The sequence below is a fragment of the Hyla sarda genome, chromosome 6 (assembly GCF_029499605.1).
Source record: "Hyla sarda isolate aHylSar1 chromosome 6, aHylSar1.hap1, whole genome shotgun sequence".
Classification (NCBI taxonomy): domain Eukaryota; kingdom Metazoa; phylum Chordata; class Amphibia; order Anura; family Hylidae; genus Hyla; species Hyla sarda.
Genome location: NC_079194.1, coordinates 219,624,005 through 219,645,121, shown reverse-complemented (window position 1 = coordinate 219,645,121; position 21,117 = coordinate 219,624,005). Strand labels below are relative to the sequence as shown.

The 21,117-nt window shown below is 41.7% G+C and overlaps 1 protein-coding gene across 1 annotated transcript in view; it reads left to right on the top strand.

Moving 5' to 3' along the window:
• Window positions 1-21,117, top strand: part of MYBPC3 (myosin binding protein C3) — a 182,153-nt gene that overhangs the window by 146,874 nt on the left and 14,162 nt on the right. The window contains exons 24-26 of the mRNA XM_056528158.1: window positions 10,726-10,860; window positions 15,150-15,317; window positions 17,495-17,583. Of these exons, the coding sequence (XP_056384133.1) occupies window positions 10,726-10,860; window positions 15,150-15,317; window positions 17,495-17,583 (392 nt within the window). The remainder of the gene's footprint in view (window positions 1-10,725; window positions 10,861-15,149; window positions 15,318-17,494; window positions 17,584-21,117) is intronic.

The window sequence follows — 21,117 nt, the reverse complement described above, 5'->3', positions numbered from 1 at the left end:
TATGCAAAAATATAGACTCACATCTCCTTCCCTTTATTCACCTGTACCCCTTCCAGTCACCTCCTTGGTTGAACTTAATAGGCATGCGTATTATTTCAACCTTACTAACTATGAAACAGCTATCGGCCAGTTCTAGGAAGAGTCCTAGTTTTTCCAAATGTCTTCCATTTGAGAACTATGGAGGCTACTGTGCCCTTGGGAACTATCAGTACAGCAGACATTCTTTGTACCCTTTTCCATATCTGGGCCTTAACACATTCTTGTCTCTAAGCTGTGCAGGCAGTTCTTGCCACCTCATGGCTTGTTTTTTTATTATGATTTGAAAATGATAAAGAAAAAATGAAAATATTTGATTTATTGAGTACTGAATTGTCTGGGAAATGTTCTGAAACGCTGAGTTCACATGAGCATGCAAATCATCAACCACTGCTTGCAGCTCCATTTGCAACTGTCGACCAGGAACATTCCAGATGTGTTCAATGGGATTCATGGCCAGGATATTGCAGGCTATGTAAGCCGTTAAGGCCACACAGGCTACTTTGGAAAAATGGCCAAACCATTGATTCCATGGCCATATCAATGTAATACTGAGCTGTTAGTGTACCTGGGTTCTGGCTGCTGTATATTATGCCATTCCACACTGTAGTCCCAGGAGCAGGAGCCTTGTAATGTTTCCACATGAAGGCCTCTTCATGGCCCTAGCTAGTGGTCTCCAGACCTTAAAGGAAATCTGTCATCAGTGTCACCTGCACTAACACCTGTCGGTGTTACCGATGACAACGATACATACTTTCCCCGTTCCGTGTTGTGGTTCTTCAGCTATCGTCTTCGGTATCTTCAGCTCCAGGCCTGACTTGAAGCATGGCCAGAGTGTAGTGTCTTCACTGCTGCTGGGTCCCCCTGCTAGCAAACAGCAGCAGTGACGTCACTAAGCTCTGCCCATACTCCAAGTCGGGCCCGAAGCTGAAGATGCCGAAGAGGATAGCCCATAACCACAGTACAGAACAGGACCAGGTAAGTATCGTTGTTATCAGTGTCACCTGCACTACCTATTTGTACTGACAGGTTAGTGCAGGTGACACTGATGACAGATTTCCTTTAACCTGGTATCAATGCATCCAAGACAAAAGTGGTATTCATCACTGAACAGGATAGACTTTCATCCTAGTCTTCATTGCCCTCTTGATCTGCACCGTTATAGAATTTGAGAGTGGTCTCATGAGGACAATGAAGCACCTGTAGCTGCATGTCTAGGTAGCCCACTGTCTTGTGATGGTTTGTGTAGATACTGTTGGACACCCTAGGCATGGTATGTGTGTCTAATTTCACTGAGAGTACAGAAAGGACCACTACATGTCATGCTTCTAATCTGATCACATGTCTATGAGGAGGTTCACCTCCGTGCACCTTTTTGCAGCAGTTGTTCCAAATCTCCCAACCACTGGGACATTTAGTGTTGGACATGATGACATCTCAGCGTATGCGCATAGTGATCTGCCAGAGTGACAAACCAAGGTCTCTCAGTTCAAGGATTCTGTCCCTCTCAGTTTGCGACAAGTGGCATTAACTGGCAGGTTGACAAACAGGAGGCATCGCACAATATTAATGTACGGACTTGATCAGATTTCTGAGGTTTCATGTGGCCACACAAATCTTTTCTTTTGATCTTGCTTGAAGAATGGTCACAGCACACCAGAATATTCCATAAACAAATAAAATGTGTATTCACTTGTGTGTACATACAATTACAACATTTAAGCTCACATCCTGAACCTTTTCAGACAAAGGTTTTTTTAAAGTAACAGTGCCTTTTTAATTTTAGGTTTCATTTTCTTAAAAATTGTTTTAGAAATCTTCCTAGACCTACACCTATGGGAGAACTATATTGTAATGCCACAGTTGTGTTTGTGTTACTTAAGGTGATTATGCTGCATTCTTTTCATCAATAAATTGTCTCATAAATACAACACATGGGAAATGCTTTGGTTTTAGGTAATAGTCGCATGCCCCGCATTCTGTGTACTTCCATTCAGGGCCAGACATAGGGGAGAAGAAATCATCAGCCAGTCTCCACCAATGGAAACTCTACCAACCACTGGTGTGTCCAATTGTCATGGAGCATTCCACTGTTACATACAGCTGTCATGAGATCAATATCTATGCAAGGCCCTTGAAATTACCAACACCATTAGAGTTTCAGGTTTTGTAATTGGAGACATACATGAAACACACGAGACACTCAATAGGCTTAACCGGATATTTCTGTTAACCCATGACTAGGCCAGAATGCTTCATTCTAAAAGTAAAGCTGGCTAGCATTACATCACTATTTACAGAGATATTTTACCACAGAGAGGCAAGAGTGACAAACGTGTTTTGTGGCCAAATAAGGGTGGCTGTTTTGGGAGCGCCTCCAGTGATGTCACAGTAATTTAAAGTGAAGGGTTACCTATGGAGGACATTTTATAGAATGTTAGGCCATTATTCAAGGAATCACTAAGCAGCATATATAGCGAACCATATAGCGAGCCCTTATCTAGATATAATGCATGTGGTTGTAATAAATCCCCCTAACTATAGCGCAACTCATTATTAGACCACAGAAAAAAATTGTAAAATTGTTTTTATAATCATTTATCATGATTATATAAGTGATTACAAAAAGACACAAACAATCTTAAAAACTTTTAAAATGGGAACAGGTACAGGTGGACAAACAGGCATCTCAACTCCTGCCAGGTATGAATCGTAGACCAAAATGCTGTATAGATATACTAGCTAGAGGATAAATGGCACTAACACACCTGGATATGGACAGAACAATAGAGGGTACCACTAAAACACTATTCTAGGGTGACACACAGACGGGAAAGATATGTACTCACATGCTAGACATGGTGCTGCATCACCAAGCCAATATCAGTGGAGTGCAAGCCAGGGACAAAGTGCATCAGGCTAACTATCAGCCAAAGCAGAACGCCCATTTGCTGAAATCCCAAAGCACTGGTAGGTAAGATGCAGCACAGTGTCAGTGTGATCTGGGAGAAACCTTACCGAGAGAGACCGCCACCCCAACGTCGTTTCGCTTTACGCTTCCTCAGGGAAATCCCCCTAACTATAGCATTTTTAGACCACAGAAAAAAATTGTAAAATTGTTTTTATAATCATTTATCATAAGTACTATAAAATGACCTACTAGTACATGCAACATCTTGAAAACAGAGAGCTGTCCAACTTCCTGCTCCATTTTAGAACATTGTATGTTGCAGCTTTTTTTCTGCTGCCAAGTTAACATCCTCTTTACCACACAGAGTACCCTGTAACATAAACCCCAAAAAGTTGCAGAATTTTTCCATGCAAAGATAACATTTATTTAAAAAAAATTAATTACATTTTATGGTTTATTAACTGGTGCCATTGACTGATACAATTCAACCTGCAAAAAACAAGCCCTCATACGGTTATGTCAATGAAGAAGAAAAAAATTGGCTCTTGGAAGGTGGGAATAAAAATGGGGGGTTAAATGATTCAAATTTTTTTTTTTAAATGTTCTGTTTAGTATAATCTAAAAGGAAATGTAATATTGCAACTAGAGTTGAGCGAATCTACAGGAAGATTCCCCTAACCCAAGTCTAATGAATTGGACATCAATTTATTTGGTCTTGTAAAAGACGTTCTGCTTTTCAGGTGTTCCGATTCCCTAGAGTCTGGAATGAGCATCTGGACTGTCTCATTTTAGATGTTTCTGGAGAATTGGAACACTTAGAAAGCAATACGACTTTTATTAGACCAAATGAACTGATGGACAATATATTAAATTTGAGTTAGGAGAACCGTACTATAAATTTCCTTCAAATACTATATGGTCCTCATAGCAGCATATGGCAGCACTATAAGAGCAGTATAATGTGCATCCAGCTCTCTATTCCCCCTCTTTCCTTCCGTGACTTTACAATACAGGTTTTGCCCTAGAGCCTCCACAGACTTTCATCTGGGCATGATGGCTTTATTGATGTGTGTGTCTTGCTACTACCGTATTTTTCGCCGTATAAGACGCACTTTTTCTTCCCCAAAACTGGGGGGGAAGTTGCTGCTTCTTATATGGCGAATACACACCTATCGCGGCGGTCCCTGCGGCCATCAACAGCCGGGACCCGCGGCTAATACAGGACATCACCGATCGCGGTGATGCCCTATATTAACCCTTCAGACGCGGCGATCAAAGCTGACCGCCGCGTTTGAAGAGAAAGTGACACTAACCCGCCTGCTCAGTCAGGCTGTTTGGGACATCCTTGGTGTCTGCTCCGTGCCGGGATCCCCTTCATGGCCGGCGCTCTCCTTTGACGTCATCCAATAGGAGCGGTGTGTGTAGCGACGTGATGACGGTGACGGAGAGCGAGGATCCCGGGGAAGAAGACGTCCGGAGCATCGGGGACACCACGGGGACAGCGTCTAAAATTGCGTGCGTCTTATATGCCAGTGCGTCCTATAGGGTGAAAAATACGGTGCATTGTTTATTACAATTTATTTGCAAATTATCCGTCACCTTCTAAGGCCAATTTAACCTAAGTTTCTGTATCAATCATGGAAACATAGTCAATTGCAATAATCTGTCTTCCATGCACTAGTTTAAAGCAAGAGGGTTGGCAGGACCTTTCCGTGACTTGATACAGATCTCTGGCTCAAACATCTCTGGCTTCATACATAACCAAGTGGTAGAGTGTAATAAAATTTTTATTATACAAATGAGTCACATCGTGGTGACATTTAGGAGATTCACTGCGACAGCTGGTAACATCTTCGTGCTGTTTAGATAATTCCCGTTTTTTCTTTCTTCATAAAACCTTATATCACTTATGTCACCTTTCACACGATAACAGGGGTGACTCGAATAAAAACAATGTACAACCTGCTATCTATGTACATAGACTCTATATATAAAAACTCATGTACTGTGTTATATTGGGAGTTGAGATTATGTCTTTTTTTTCTACTCCTCTTGGACATTGTTCTCTTATTATTATTTCTATGAAATTATCATTCCTCGTCTGGCTTTAGTTACGTAAATGTGCTGATGGGAAAGTGGCTGCTATATTTAGAGGTGAGAGAATTAGAGTTGTTGAGGATCAACGCTCAGAATGCAAGAAAGAAATGTTCCTTGCTATAAGAAGGGGTGGGGAGTGGGGTCTCTGTTGAGCTCATCCTCTAACTCCCCCCCTCCTCAACACTTGGACAGTCCCGTTGCTAATACATCCCTGCTTTAGTTCTTTCATCCTCACATTTGAACAGTGAGTGGGAAGTTTGGTTTCACCATCTGGAGCCTTCATAAAGTCTACCATGACTCGAGTGTCACGTTTTGTGGAAAGATCTCAAGTGGATCCTCCAAGACCAAGAAGACCAAAAAAAGTATTTACAGGTCTGGCCCAACTCTATTACCCTGCTCATTGGAATCATCAATGTCCGTTGGTTCTGAGAACTGAATCATCACAGGTTCGGAGGGAAAGTTGTTTGGTGTCCATTGGTGAACCGTCCTTTATGTCCAATCAAAATTGATTGTTCACAACATTTCTGGAGCTTTTTAAGTAGATTTGATGGATTTTGTAAGGCCTTTTTTTGGAGTTAGTGTTCTTCTTTTTGCTGTTGTACGGTTGATTTACACCTTACATAGTTACATAGTTAGTATGGTTGAAAAAAGACATACGTCCATCAAGTCCAACCAGGGAATTGAAGTGAAGGGTGTAAGGGGATAAGGGGAAGGGATGTAGTTTTATAATTCTGCATAAGCATTAATGTTATTTTGTATCTAACCCTGTTTTAAAGCTATTAATTGTTCCTGCTGTGACCAGTTCCTGAGGTAAACTGTTCCATAAATTCACAGTTCTTAAGGTAAAGAAGGCGTGTCGCCCCTTTAGACTAAATCTTTTTTTCTCCAGACGGAGGGAGTGCCCCCTTGTCCTTTGGGGGGGGGGTTTAACCTGGAACAGTTTTTCTCCATATTTTTTGTATGGGCCATTAATATACTTATATACATTTATCATATCCCCCCTTAGACGTCTCTTCTCAAGACTAAACAATTGTAACTCCTTTAATCGCTCCTCATAGCTAAGATGTTCCATGCCCCATATTGCTCGTTACATTGTGTGCGTGACTTAATCATTGTATATTTTGGATTGGTACATGCTCTTGGATTATAAACTATAGATTTATAAGGACATCTGTCACTTTCTGTATCTATTATAGCAACTCAGTGCCAGACAAATGACAGTGTAGCAGTACAGGTGTAATGGATGAGGACAGGAGTTTTTTTGGTATTGTAATGAAGTTTATTGAAACATTTGATGCGTGTTGTGTTGGGCTATTATCACAAATGTTGTTATTTCCACTATTGCCACCATTTCTTGTAAAAATTACAGCACTTTAGATTTTATAATTTGCAAAAACTGCAACAAAAAAGTAGTGATAATAAGCCATAATTGCACTGCATATTTAGACCAACTATTAAAATCTTAAATATCAATAGGTGTATGATAGTGAAGTTGGCGGTGGCAAGAAAGGAAAAGATAGATGTGCTTGTGACTAAGAAGTGGCTGATCCCAGCCGGACTTCTAGCAGCACTATCACTGGTAAAATACAATATAAATACCGCCAATATGAATACCGCGGTATTCATATTGGCGGTATTTATATTGTATTTTGTATTTTATATTGTATCTTAGTCACAAGCACATCTATCTTTTCCTTTCTTGCCACCGCCAACTTCACTATCATACACCTATTGATATTTAAGCTTTTAATAGTTGAAGTAAATGTTATATTTTAGACACATCCGGAGGACTTCTCTCCTTTTTTGTCAATATCATGCTGGATGATATTTCTAAGTCAATAGTTCAGTGGTCTATGTAGAACCACCTAACTTATTTCTACGTTTGAGTTTATTCACTGCATTTTAGAGTCTGCAATATCAGACCCCCTCTGGTTCTGGTGAACTAAACTTAATTTACTATAGAACCTTTTACGGATTTGGTGAACTTTTGTTTAGTAGTACCACGAATGAGCATTGCAAATGTAATGTTGACTCTTAAATACAGCTACATTGGGGCTTTCTAAAACCTGTCTTAACTTGGGCTTACATGTACCAATCTACCATGAACAAGAAAATGAAAAAACACAGAAAAAAAGGGATGTAAATCACTCAAAAATCACAAAAAATAATAACATTATTCTGTGATTTTTTTTTTGCCTTTTTTCTGGAACAGAAAAATGACCCAGATATTTATTTGGTCATGGGTCTGAGCTATGCAGATATAGATAAGCATGCAAACACAAAAAAAAAATTCAATACAGTGGTCCCTCAAGTTACAATATTAATTGGTTCCAGGACGACCATTGTATGTTGAAACCATTGTATGTTGAGACCATAACTCTATGGAAACCTGGTAATTGGTTCTGAAGCCACCAAAATGTCATCCAAAAATAGGAAAAAGTGAGGATTAAAGAAAAATAAGTAGATAACTAATACAGATAAAGCAAATCCTTACATATAAAAGTAAGAAAGATCTGATGGGAGCTGTAATCATTGTCTATGTCAGTGTTTCCCAACCAGGGTGCCTCCAGCTGTTGCAAAACTACAACTCCCAGCATGCTGGGAGTTGTAGTTTTGCAACAGCTGGAGGCACCCTGGTTGGGAAACAATGGTTTATGTAGAGGACAGGAGCTTCTTCAGGGTCCTATACAGTACACACAGTGTCCCAAATGGAGCCGCCCTTACTTGGTGTCCAAAGGAGCAGCTAACCCTGGCACAGGTAAGGAGTAGTACAGAACCTGTAGTTCCTCCCTGTACTGTAGGGGGCGCTACCAGACAGCCATTCAGTGCTTGTACTTCAGTAATACAGGTGGTTTACCAGTAAAATGCCCATTCTGATTGATCAGTTCCTCCAGTTGTGACACATTTCACAGATCTGGACTGTCTGTAGCATTGTATGTTGAGTCTGGTTTCAAGTTACAATGGTCCTGAAAATACCATTGTATGTTGAAACTATTGTATGTTGAGGCCATTGTAAGTTGAGGGATCACTGTACTAGCTGTAATGTTGTGTAGATGGAATGCAGGTGACACCGATACTGGAGTTCTCTGCATACTATCAATACGACTGGTCCCTATAGTCATGTTAAGAAAAGGTATAATTGTGATATACATCATAAATATGATCATTTACTTATAATTACATGATCGGACATTTTTGGATGAACCATGAAGAAAATAGCTATAGACAATCTCAAACTTACATGTACAGATATAGCAGATCTGAATTTGTTATCTGACACTACTCATAATACTGCAGTTAAAGGGATTATCCAGGAAAAAACTTTTTTTATATATATATATATATATATATATATATATATATATATATATATATATATATCAACTGGCTCCAGAAAGTTAAACAGATTTGTAAATTACTTCTATTAAAAAATCTTAATCCTTTCAGTACTTATGAGCTTCTGAAGTTAAGGTTGTTCTTTTCTGTCTAAGTGCTCTCTGATGACACCTGTCTCGGGAACCGCCCAGTTTAGAAGCAAATCCCCATAACAAACCTCTTCTAAACTAGGCGTTTTCCGAGACAGGTGTCATCAAAGAGGACTTAGACAGAAAAGAACAACTCAACTTCAGCAGCTAAAAAGTACTAACAGGATTAAGATTTTTTTAATAGAAGTAATTTACAAATCTGTTTAACTTTCTGGAGCCAGTTGATATAAAAGAAAAAGTTTTTTCCTGGAATACCCCTTTAAAGGGGTTGTGCGCTGCCCTAATTTTCGGAGCTCCGCTCACATCGTCCGGAAGTTCATTACTCCGAACGCTGTGTGCGGGCTTCCGTGTTCGTGGCCGCCGGGCGTGACGTCACGCCCGGCCCCTCGGGACGTCATGCCCACCCCCTCGTGACGTCACGCCCGCCCCCTCTACCAAAGTCTATGGGAAGGGGGCGTGACAGCGGTCGCGCCCCCTTCCCATAGACTTTCGTTGAGAGGGCGGGCGTGACGTCACAAGGGGGCGGGCGAGACTTTGCGAGGGGCCGGGGCGTGACGTTACGCCCGGCGGCCGTGAACACGGAAGCCCGCACACAGTGTTCGGAGTAATGAACTTCCGGACGCTGTGAGCGGAGCTCCGAACTGCAGGGCAGCGCACAACCCCTTTAATCCTTCTTAGGGATCTGCTATATCTATATATAGGTGATAGTTTGATGATGGACTTGTGCCTGTATAAGTAAAAACAAGACATTAGCAAGCTGCGATTTACGTTGTGTTGTGAATTCTTTTCCGAGGGGAGAACATGATATATTGACTTGCTGCAGTGTGTACAGGCCTCATAAACTGAGCTGTAGATTTGTGAATAGAAGCTAAAAAAAACCTATACAGACAAGGTCACCCAGATCTAAGCTCAGTGACCACATTGGGACATGATGTACATGATAACATTCCCACGCTCAGCAGTGCAAAGGTTGTTGGTGTATTACTGTATTGTATACAGTGGTCCCTCAACATACGATGGTAATCCGCTCCAAACGGACCATCGTTTGTTGAAACCATCGCATGTTGAGTGATCCGTGCAATGTAAAGTATAGGACAGTGGTCTACAACCTGCTGACCTCCAGATGTTGCAAAACTACAACACCCAGCATGCCCGGACAGCCAACGGCTGTCCGGGCATGCTGGGAGTTGTAGTTTTGCAACATCTGGAGGTCCGCAGGTTGAAGATCACTGTTAGAGGAAGTTCTACTCACCTGTCCCCGCCGCTCCGGACCATCCATCACTGTTGCCGCGTCCCCGGGGTGTCCCCGACGCTCCGGTAAGGCCTCTGCTTCCCCGGCATCCGCGCTCTCCGCCGCCGCCATCATGTCGCAACGCTCGCCGCTCCATTGGATGACGGGACAGCGCAGCGACGTGATGATGTCGATGGACAGCGCCGACGATGCAGGGGATCCCGAAGAGGACGCACCGGAGCCCCGAGGACAGGTAAGAGACATCACCGGAGCTCACGGGGCACCGTAAACGGCTATCCGGTAGCAGCTGATGCAGTCTGCGCTGCCGGATAGCCGTTTATGCGATGGCCCCGACATAAAAAAGCATCGTATGTTGAAATTATCGTATGTCGGGGCCATCGTAGGTCGAGGGGTCACTGTATATGTGTAAACATACATTACGTTTTAAATATTTAAATATTGTAAATGCTGTGCTTAGATTAGAAGAATTGAATCCGTGAAAGTATGTAAGTGTTCACATCCTACAATTTCGTTAAAAAAAAAAAAAACAACTTGGAAAAATATTTTTAGGTTCAATATGCATATTGCAATACCACAGAGTCCTTGAGGCACCATACTGTATATTGCATTTCATGGGGCTGACATGTGTCTCTGATGTCATACCAAATGTACGACCCCATAGACCTCTGAGGGTTTCCTCTTTGAGCTCCGCACAACGCTAACATGGCTGCTTGCCTAAATCCTCATGCTGGATGTGAATAATGAAAGCAAGTGTTAGGATGCAGAATTGTCATCTTGTTTATAACATTGATCTGATATAATATTATGAGACTGGTTATTACTCCGTGAAGAACTGAGGTAGACTTACAATAGGGCCAAGAGCGTGTGACGTTTTATTTGAAATACATAGACATGTAGTGATCACTGGTTCCAATATCTTACCTTCCTTTTTGGTTGTTTTTTAGCTCCTACAAGTGAACCAACTCATCTGACAGTAGAGGATGTCAGTGACACCAGCATTACACTGAAATGGAGGCCTCCAGAAAGGATTGGTGCAGGAGGACTGGATGGATACATGGTGGAATACTGCAAGGAGGGTTGTAAGTAATTCAGTCAGTTGTCTTACTATTTGTTTCTATAGCACTGACATATTCCGCAGCATCGTACAGAGTGTCACCATTGACATGAGTTCTGTAATCTATGTGGCTCACAATCTGACTGCAGATTTACACAAGGGACACTTTCCCAAAGGAAACCCAGGCAAGCACAGAGAGAACATATAAACTCTATGCAAATGTTGCCCATGGCGGGATTTAAACCCAGGACCCCAGTGCGGAAAGGCAAGAGTGCTAACCCTTCAATCATTACCCTAAGACATTTTTAATTTATGATTATCAGTAAGTCATCCCAAAATAACTAAAATACCTCATCCCCTTTCATATACCCCATAGCTTGTGTTCTACAGAGCAGCTAAAGTCTCATACAGATGACATGAAAGTCCCATCTACAACCCTTATAACCATTGCAGAAATATAGACAGCCCAGATATATCAATCTGCCTGAAACCAAAACTGTCTGGGTTGTCCCATAACAACCAATCACAGCTCGGCTTTCCTATTTTAATGAGCTCTGGTAAAATGAAAGCTGAGCTCTGATTGGTTGCTATGGGAAAACCCAGACAGTTTCAGTTTTAAGCAGATTGATAAATTTGGGTCGTGTTGGAAACTTTAAGCTTGTCACAAGGTCGAATTTGACTTCTTTTCCATTGGTCATATGGATGAGAATAAGCGGTCCTGCATGTTTACATGAGTAGTGCTGTTTCTGCCCACTATATATCCTATGCAGGATTTATCTGTAATTTTTAGTTGTCTCTGAGTTGTCTCTGTCTTTAGTTGTCTCTGAGCTTCTACAATGTCTCCCATAAGCTGCACAAACACAGAAGATGAAATCCTGAACTTCGATGTCTCCATAGCCACCATAAGAAACAGCAGCAGCATGGAAGGCATTATAGAACACTCTTGAACAATTGAAGCTGTTACTGTAGCCTGTGTAGTCATTTGCTGTTTCTCTTCAGCTTCTGATCTCTCCAGTCACTACCCCTCTCATCTCTCTACACTTACCTCTCCATAGACCTGTATTGTAACCTTGTAATATGATCTCACCTGAGCTGCAGGTCTGTCTTGTAAACAGCTGATGGACCTGAACTGCTTATTCTGAGTGAATAACAGTTTATCAGGTAGAAAGAAGCATGTTTCTCTGATAATATTACACAATTGCTTATATTAACCCAAACAGAGATCCCTATTATGTCATCAGTTTATTACACTCATTTAAAAATGTCCTTATATGTGTATGAGCACAGTTATGGTGAAATGTATCATGGTCCTCCACAGTTTATAAAGACATCACAGAATAATGGACCCCATTTCCTGGCTTTAGTTTGTTCTCCTACTGTTGTTGAATCCTAGAAGAAACATAGAGGAGGACCTTCTGGGTGACCGGATGACCGATAATCAGCCCCAAGGGAGCTAATATGGCTGACATTGGTGGCTGTCAGATAGCTACTTCCTGTTGCAGAAATTACATTTTAGAAAAGTCTGAAGCACAGACAGCTGAACTTATAAAGGAAAACAGCACAAGGTTACAGTACAGAAGGACCAGGCAAGCTTTCATTTATAGCTGAAAGTAAGCTTCAGTGCCCTCCTGTACAGTCCTAATGTAGGCACAGAAATACCTCAAAGACTCCCTGACACTGAAAGAGAGCAGCTTAAAGGCTTATCTTCTTGTGTTTCTCACTCCATCTTAAGAACTGGGACTCGGCCATGATAAACATGCCACTCTGTTTGTACTTAGAGACTATGGAGCTCAGTAACAAGTACAGGAATGTCCATATTAATGGTAATCCAGGCTTGGTACGTCTATTATCTTTAATCAGGTGTCACCTGAGCTTTTCGGCTCATTGGCCCCATCACACAAGATCCATTTACTTCTGGATTCCACTTGGCTGATAATGATTTAATGTGATTTGGGCAGGACACTTATGTCTATCGTGCTCGCTGCCTGACACAGCAAGCAGCCAAAGTGCTGCAATGTGCCCAGCATGTAGGAAGGGCGACTGAGGATTCACAGATGCTCCGAATAAATCTGACAGGAGTGATGAGGCACTTTACTCTTTCCATTTGTAACGTAGTGACACAGGGGGCCATGTATCTAATATCAGTAAAGATGTGCCAGATGTATAAAGAAGTTACAGTGAAAGGTTTTAGTGATAAGCATTACTTAATCTTACAAACATTACTTACCAATGGTGGAAAACTTTTTTTTTTTTATCAACTGGTGCCAGAAATTTAAACAGATCTGTAAATTATTTCTATTTAAAAATCGTAATCCTTCCAGTACTTATCAGCTGCTGTATACTACAGAAGAAGTTCTTTTATTTTTGAATTTTCTGTCTGCTGACACCTCTGTCCAGAGCAGGAACAAATCCCCATAGCAAACCTATCCTTCTATGGACAGTTCCTGACATGGACAGAGGTGTCAGCAGAGAACACTGTGGTCAGGCAGAAAGGAAATTTAAAAAGAAAAGAACTTCCTGTGGAGCATACAGCAGCTCCTAAGTACTGGAAGGGTTAAGATTTTTAAATAGAAGTAATTTACAAATCTGTTTAACTTTCTGGCACCAGTTGATTTAAAAGATTTCCATTGGAGTACCCCTATAAGTCCTGGAGAAAAAAATGTGTTGGTACTCATCCAAGATTTCCACTCAAGGGCTGGTCCTGCAGGACTCCTGCTAATGGGAACATTGTTCCTACTGTGGAAAAAGTACAGGAACTCAGTTCCCATGTGTTCCTGCAGGACTTTATATGTGATTATATAGTGCTTTATCACATTGCTATGTTCCATAGAATTCAGATTATAGCGTCCAGAACCCAAACCAGTCCCAGGAATGAAGTGGCAGAAGCTTCTTAGATTTTTCCTCCTTAGGGTCTATTCACACGGCATGCGGAATTCCCCACAGATTCCACCTCAAATTAAAGCCCAATATATTAAGACTTATTTGGGATTCCGCACTCCCATTCAAACTTCACAATTTCCGAATGTGTGATTCCGCATGAATTCTGCACATGTCAGAAACGACCCAAATGAATGCGGAAGCGGAACGGATGCAGAACTTCTGCCATGTGAATAGACGCTAAGAGTGTTGAGCAATGTGTCCCCTTTATTCTGAAGATTGGGAGAAGTCACACCAAGTAACTAATAACATGGCGAAAGGGTCATGCATTTGCAAATATCTTCCATTTGCAGTATAATACATGTAAATGTTCTTTTCAAGATCCCATCAATGTATAGCAAATATATCTGCAAGGTAATATGAGCATGCTGCAGATTTTCCAATGCATGGGGTAAAGTGGCAGAAAACATGCAGCACAATATGCAGCAAAATCCACATGTAACATATGTGGAATATGCTGCAGTCTAGTTAGATGTACTGCACAGAAATAAAAATGCATTTGGATCATGAATATAGGATGGGGGCACCATTACAGGTAAAGAGGAGTATATTGGTATCAAGCAGCTTCTCAAGGAGCCTAACTATTATCTTGGCTTCATCGTCCATGTACTGCAAAGAGAGGTGGTGCATAAAATAGTGTGATACCTTAGAAATATGAAAAATTGGCCTTGAGGAGCTTAGAAATGGCAGAAGAACTTTTAAAACGCCTTTGGTTAAGTATCCAGAAAATGCAGCATAGCAAAAAAATAAAATAAAATAATTCCCCTGCCCCCCAAGAATACAGGATGAAATGTTTATTAAAATAACAAAAACATAGCCTAATAATTTCCGGACTTCCCTTCATCAGATTATTGGGAAGACAAGGCATACTATACATTTATATACAAACTGTTCAAAAATGTAAACAGTCTGAATACATAGTAGTCATACAGGATGTCATGACATCCTAATAATGTGCTGAAGGGGAATCCCGAAACGCGTTGTTATTGGGCTGGGGTTTTGTTATTTTAATAAACATTTGATCCTGTGATATTGGAGGGCAAATGATCGTATTTTCCTTCGTTCTATGCTGTTCTACCTTCTATCTATACCTTCAGATGATAGCATCATGTTTTATTTGAAATCATTTTTTGTTCTTTAGCATTCCCATCTACAAGGGACCTAGGTCTGAATAGAAACAACAAGGGCACATCTATAGATACTGTGATCAAAGTCAGATTTTATACCTTTTCCTGTAGTACTAACAGGATTTTAGTACAGTACATTTCTGGTCCGGAACATTTACTGTAGTCTATCTATCTGTGAAGTTTCCATGCCCTGTTCTTCCTGTGTAACTCCTTATATATACTTCATTGGGTCATTGCTATTTATCCGCAGCTTCTGAATGGGTCCCTGCACTACAAGGCCTGACTGAAAGAACATCTTCTCTGATCCGAGATCTTCCTACTGGGGAGAGACTCACCTTCAGGGTCAGAGCAATCAACTTGGCAGGACCCAGTGAGCCATGCACCATGAAAGAGCCTGTCACTATCCGGGAGATCATGCGTAAGTGTCCTAGGGTTTTGGAATATGATGTAGAACAGTGATCCTATTTATGTCTAGCTATCTAATATATATCTATTTATCTACCAGGTTATTAAAGGGGGTTATCCAGGAATAGATAAACAGAGATATTTTCTTTCAAAAACAGCTCCCCGTCTGTCTCCAGGTTGGGTGTGGTTTTAAAACTAGTGTTGAGCGGCATAGACCATATTCGAATTCGCGATATTTCGCGAATATATGGGCGAATATTCGTCATATATTCGCATATTCGTAATATTCGCGGTTTATTTTCGCATATGCGAAATTTCGCGTATGCAAAAATTTGCATATGCGAAAATTAGCATAAACCAAAATTAGCATAAGCGAAAATTCGCAAAGGCGAAAATTAGCATATGCAAATTTTCGCATATGCGAAAATGTGCACGCCAGTCTCACACAGTAGTATTAGAGTCTTCTTTACACCACACAAGCTGGAAGCAGAGAGGGATGATCACTGTGATGTCTACTGTGAAAAAAAAATAAAAAATTACAAAAAATAAAAAAAAATAAAAAATATTCGTAAATACGAATATATAGTGCTATATTCGCGAATTCGCGAATATGCGATATTCGCGAATAAAATTTGCATTGCGAATATTCGCGAGCAACACTATTTAAAACTTGGCTCCATTCACTTCAATGGAACCGAGCTGCAGAACCACACCCAACCTGGAGACAGACGGGGAGCAGTTTTTGAAGGAAAGTAGCTCTGTTTTTCTATTCCTGGATAACCCCTTTAATCTCATTGAAATAGCATGAGTGTTTTTTGCATGAAAGTCCTATGGTTCTGGAATATGATGTAGATCAGTGATCCTATATTTATGTATCTCATATTTATCTATTAATCTATATGTTTGTTAATCTCATTGTCATAGCATTACTTTAAAGGACAACTGCAGTGTTCTAACACTTAACCCCTATCCACAGGATGCGGGATAAGTGTTTGATCACATGGGGGGGTCCGACCAATGGGACCCCCCGCAATCTCCAGAACACAGGGCCCCCACATTAGCGCTCATTGAGAGCGCTAATGCGTGTAGCGTCAACCTATTTGTCACTAATTTTGTCGCAGCAGTGTTTGCATGCGACTTTTCTACGACTTTTTATTAAGAGCTCTTTAAATTCCTAACCGTAAAGTGTCCTAATTTAGAACAGCTTGTGCAGGGGAATGACATTTATGAAGTGTGACTTTTCTTAAAAATTCGCAACTTTGGCACATGATGACACTTTTAAACGTAACTCAGAATAACTGCCGCCAGCACTACAAAAGCATCTAAACTGAGGTGATGTGGCCGTGTGTCACATTCAGAAGTGCTGGGTGACATTTCATACATTTTTCACACGACTGCCACAATAAACACAACTTTTTTGATCTATGATAGCGAAGATAGTCGTGCAGAAATGATAACGTCCCCCCACTGTGTGTATAAGCCATCCAGGATATTCCTTGTTCATCTATCACATGAAAGAAGATAAACCCTCAGACTACTCTCTAGGCTTAGGAACATATGGCGGAGAATTTATTACTAGTGTGGACTTTTGCACAACATGAACCATCTGCGCAAGTGTGTGTTTTTTTTATTATATTTTTCATGGCACTTCATAAATTTGCGTAAATGACAGAAAGCCCTTGGATAATGCAAATGCAGAAAGGGTGAAAAGCTTACACACATTTCTATGACGGCAGGTCACTGGAGTACATTTGCGCAAACTTTATTTTTGTGCAAGTAATTTATTTAGCACACCAACCAGCGCATCCGCCAATCACTCCCCCTGAAGTGTAGAAGAAAAACAATGAAGCCAGCACAGGCAACATAAAAATAGAGCAAAATCAGATGATAATTTCAGAGCAAGTTAAAGTGCACAGTAAAAACACACTGGACCATATTTATCAATCAGCCTGAAACCCTAATTGTCGGGTTTTTCCCACAGCAACCAATCACAGCTCAGCTTTCACTTTAGAAGAGCTTGTTAACATATGAAAACTGAGCTGTGATTGGTTACTGTGGGGAAAAACAGACAATTAGGGTTTCAGGCCGATTGATAAATCTGGGCAACTGTGCGCACCAGTGGATAAATTCCCCTCATATTGTTTGTTCATCATAAAAGGATTCTGATTTATACTTTTCATCTTTCTTTAGAACGACCAAAGATTTGGCTCCCACGATTCTTGAGACAGAAACTTGTGAAAAAAGTTGGAGAGACAGTGAATATTGTCATACCCTTCCAGGTATTCATTGCTGATGTCTTTAAGACTGTGCTTGACTTTGCTTTTTAGACTATTCATAGGCACGTGGTAATGATAGTACCTTTAAAGGGGTACTCCGGTGCTTAGACATCTCTAAGATGCCTGATCGCAGGAGTCCCGCCACTGGGGACCCCCGGGATCATGCACACGGCACCCCGTTTGTAATCAGTCCCCGGAGTGTGTTCGCTCGGGGGCTGATTACCGGCGACTACAGGGCAGGCGGCGTGTGACGCCACGACCCCGCCCCCGTGTGATATCACACTCCGCCCCTCAATGCTAGCCTACGGGATGGGGCGTGATAGCTGTCACGCCCCCTCCCGTAGGCTTGCATTAAGGGGGGCGGAGCATGACATCACACGGGGGCGGAGGCGTGACGTCACACGCCGCCCGCCCTGTAGTCGCCGGTAATCAGTCCCGGAGCGAACGCGCTCCGGGGACTGATTACAAACCGGGTGCCGCGTGCATGATCCCGGGGGTCCCCAGCGGCGGGACTCCTGCGATCAGGCATCTTATCCTCTATCCTTTTGATAGGGGATAAAATGTCTAAGCACCGGAGTACTCCTTTAACTTCTCACTGTCAGTCTTATCAGCTGCCATGAGAGAAAGGCTAAGTTCCCACATAGGATTCTTTCTGGTGTTTTTCTGGGAATATTGCCACTGCAATTTTTGAGCCAAAGTCAGAAGTGGATCGAGTAGGAAGAAGTATAAATCCTTCCTTTATATGTCCTATTCCTTTTGAATACACTTCTGGCTTTGGTTCAAAGACTGCAGTGGTCATATTCCAAAAAGTTCCAGCAAAAAACTGTGTTTAAACCTAGCCTAAAGGGGAAAGAGAACCTACTGGCCTCTATTAATATGGAGATCACTGAAAATTCACTTAACATTGGGGTGTGGTTCTCATACAGTCATGGCCGTAGATGTTGGCACCCTTGAAATTTTTCTACAAAATGAAATATTTCTCACAGAAAATAATTGCAGTAACACATGTTTTGCTATACACATGTTTATTCCCTTCGTGTGTATTGGAACTAAACCAAAAAGGGAGGAAAAAAAGCAAATTGGACATAATGTCACCAAACTCCAAAAATGGTCTGGACAAAATTATTGGCACCCTTAAAGCGTACCCGTCAGATCCAACAAAAATTTATTTTTTAAATATATCACTCAGTACCTAATCCTGTACATCAAATTTTTATTTATTTTTTTATTATACTTTTAATTTAGCTCACTAGTCTGAATTCCTCTCAAAGGGAGGGGGCATGTCCTCATTGCAGGTCTCCGCCCCCTCCCTCAGTATGCTGTCTGCTCACATCTCCCCTAGCATTAGCAGAACCACAACTCCCAGCTTGTCCTCACTGACAGTAGCGGGACACAAGCTGACAGTGGGAGGATTTTTCCTCCAGCTGTGAGCCCTGTCAATCAAGGAAGTGTGTCCATGATGTATATGATGCATGGACACAGCAGGACTAGTATGTGTCCAAGCAGGCAGGGGGGCAGTTGTTTGACTGGCTTTTTCAGTATGAAATACTGAAAATTTTCTAATGAAAGCAATGCTTTACAACATATCAAAAGTTTTTGTATCTGACAGTGCCCATTTAAAGGGGTACTCCTGTGGAAAACTTTTTTTTTTTTTTTTTTATTAACTGGTGCCAGAAAGTTAAACAGATTTGTAAATCACTTCTATTAAAAAAAATCTTAATCCTTCCAGTACTTTTTAGTGGCTATATACTAAAGAGAAATCCAAAAAAGAAATGCATTTCCTCTAATGTCATGACCACAGTGCTTTCTGCTGACCTCTGCTGTCCATTTTAGGAACTGTCCAGAGCAGCATATGTTTGCTATGGGGATTTTCTCCTGCTCTGGATAGTTCCTAAAATGTACAGCAGAGGTCAGCAGAGAGCACTGTGGTCATGACATCAGAGGAAATGCATTTCTTTTTTGGATTTCTCTTTAGTATACAGCCCCTAAAAAGTACTGGAAGGATTAAGATTTTTTAATAGAAGTGATTTACAAATCTGTTTAACTTTCTGGCACAAGTTGATTAAAAAAAAAAAAAAAAAAAAAAAAGTTTTCCATGGGAGTACCCCTTTAACTTAATATTTGGTTGCATACCCTTTGGAAAAAATAGCTGAAATCAGTCCCTTCCTATAACCCTCAAAAAGCAGCTTACAACTCTTAGCCGGAATGTTGGACCACTCTTCCTTTGCAAATTGCTCCAGGTCTCTCTTATTGGAAGGGCGCCTTCTCCCAACAGCGATGTTCAATGGAATTTAGATCTGGACTCATTGCTGCCACTTCAGAACTCTCCAGCGCTTTGTTGCCATCCATTTCTGGGTGCTTTTTGACGTATGTTTGGGGTCATTGTCCTGCTGGAAGACCCAAGATCTCGGACGCAAATCCTCAGATTTCATGATGCCTTGCACACATTCAAGGCACCCAGTGCCAGAGGCAGCAAAACAACCCCAAAACATCGTTGACCCTCCACCATATTTCACTGTAGGTACTGTGTTCTTTTCTTTGTAGGCCTCATTCCGTTTTCGGTAAACAGTAGAATGATGTGCTTTACCAATAATCTCTATCTTATATCTTGGTCCCATCTCTCCACAAGACATTTTCCCAGAAGGAATTTGGCTTACTCAAGTTAATTTTGGCAAAATGTAGTCTTGCTTTTTATGTCTTGTGTCAGCAGTGTGTCCTCCTGGGTCTCCTGCCATAGCGTTTCATTTAATTTAAATTACGACAGATAGTTTGCGCTGGCGCTAAGGTTCCCTGAGCCTGCAGGACAGCTTGAATATCTTTGGAACTTGTTTGGGGCTGCTTATCCACCATCTGGACTAACCTGCATTGATACCTTTCCACGCCCAGGGAGATGGAGTGCCATGGTTTGCAAACTTCTTGATAATGTTGCGCACTGTGGACAAAGGCAAATCTAGATCTCTGGAGATGGACTTGTAACCTTGAGATTGTTGATATTTTTCCTCAATGTTGGTTCTCAAGTCCTCAGACAGTTCTCTACTCCTCTTTCTGTTGTCCATGCTTTGTGTGGCACACACAGACACACAATGCAAAGACTAAGTGAACTTCTCTCCTTTTTATCTTCTTTTATGTGTGATTTTTATATTGCCCACACCTGTTACTTGCCCAAGGTGAGTTTAACCCCTTAAGGACCAAGGGCGTACAGGTACGCCCTTGGTCCTGCTCTCCTGATATAACGCGGGGTTACACAGTAACCCCGCGTCATATCGCGGCGGGCCCGGCGTCATAGTGAAGCCGGGACCCGCCTCTAATAGCGCGCAGTGCCGATCGCGGCACCGCGCGCTATTAACCCTTTAGCCGCGCGCTCAGAGCTGAGCCGCGCGGCTAAAAGTGAAACCGAAAGTGGCCGGCTAGCTCAGTCGGGCTGTTCGGGATAGCCGCGGCTAATCGCGGCATCCCGAACAGCTGACAGGACAGCGGGAGGGCCCCTACCTGCCTCCTCGCTGTCCGATCGCCGAATGACTGCTCAGTGCCTGAGAT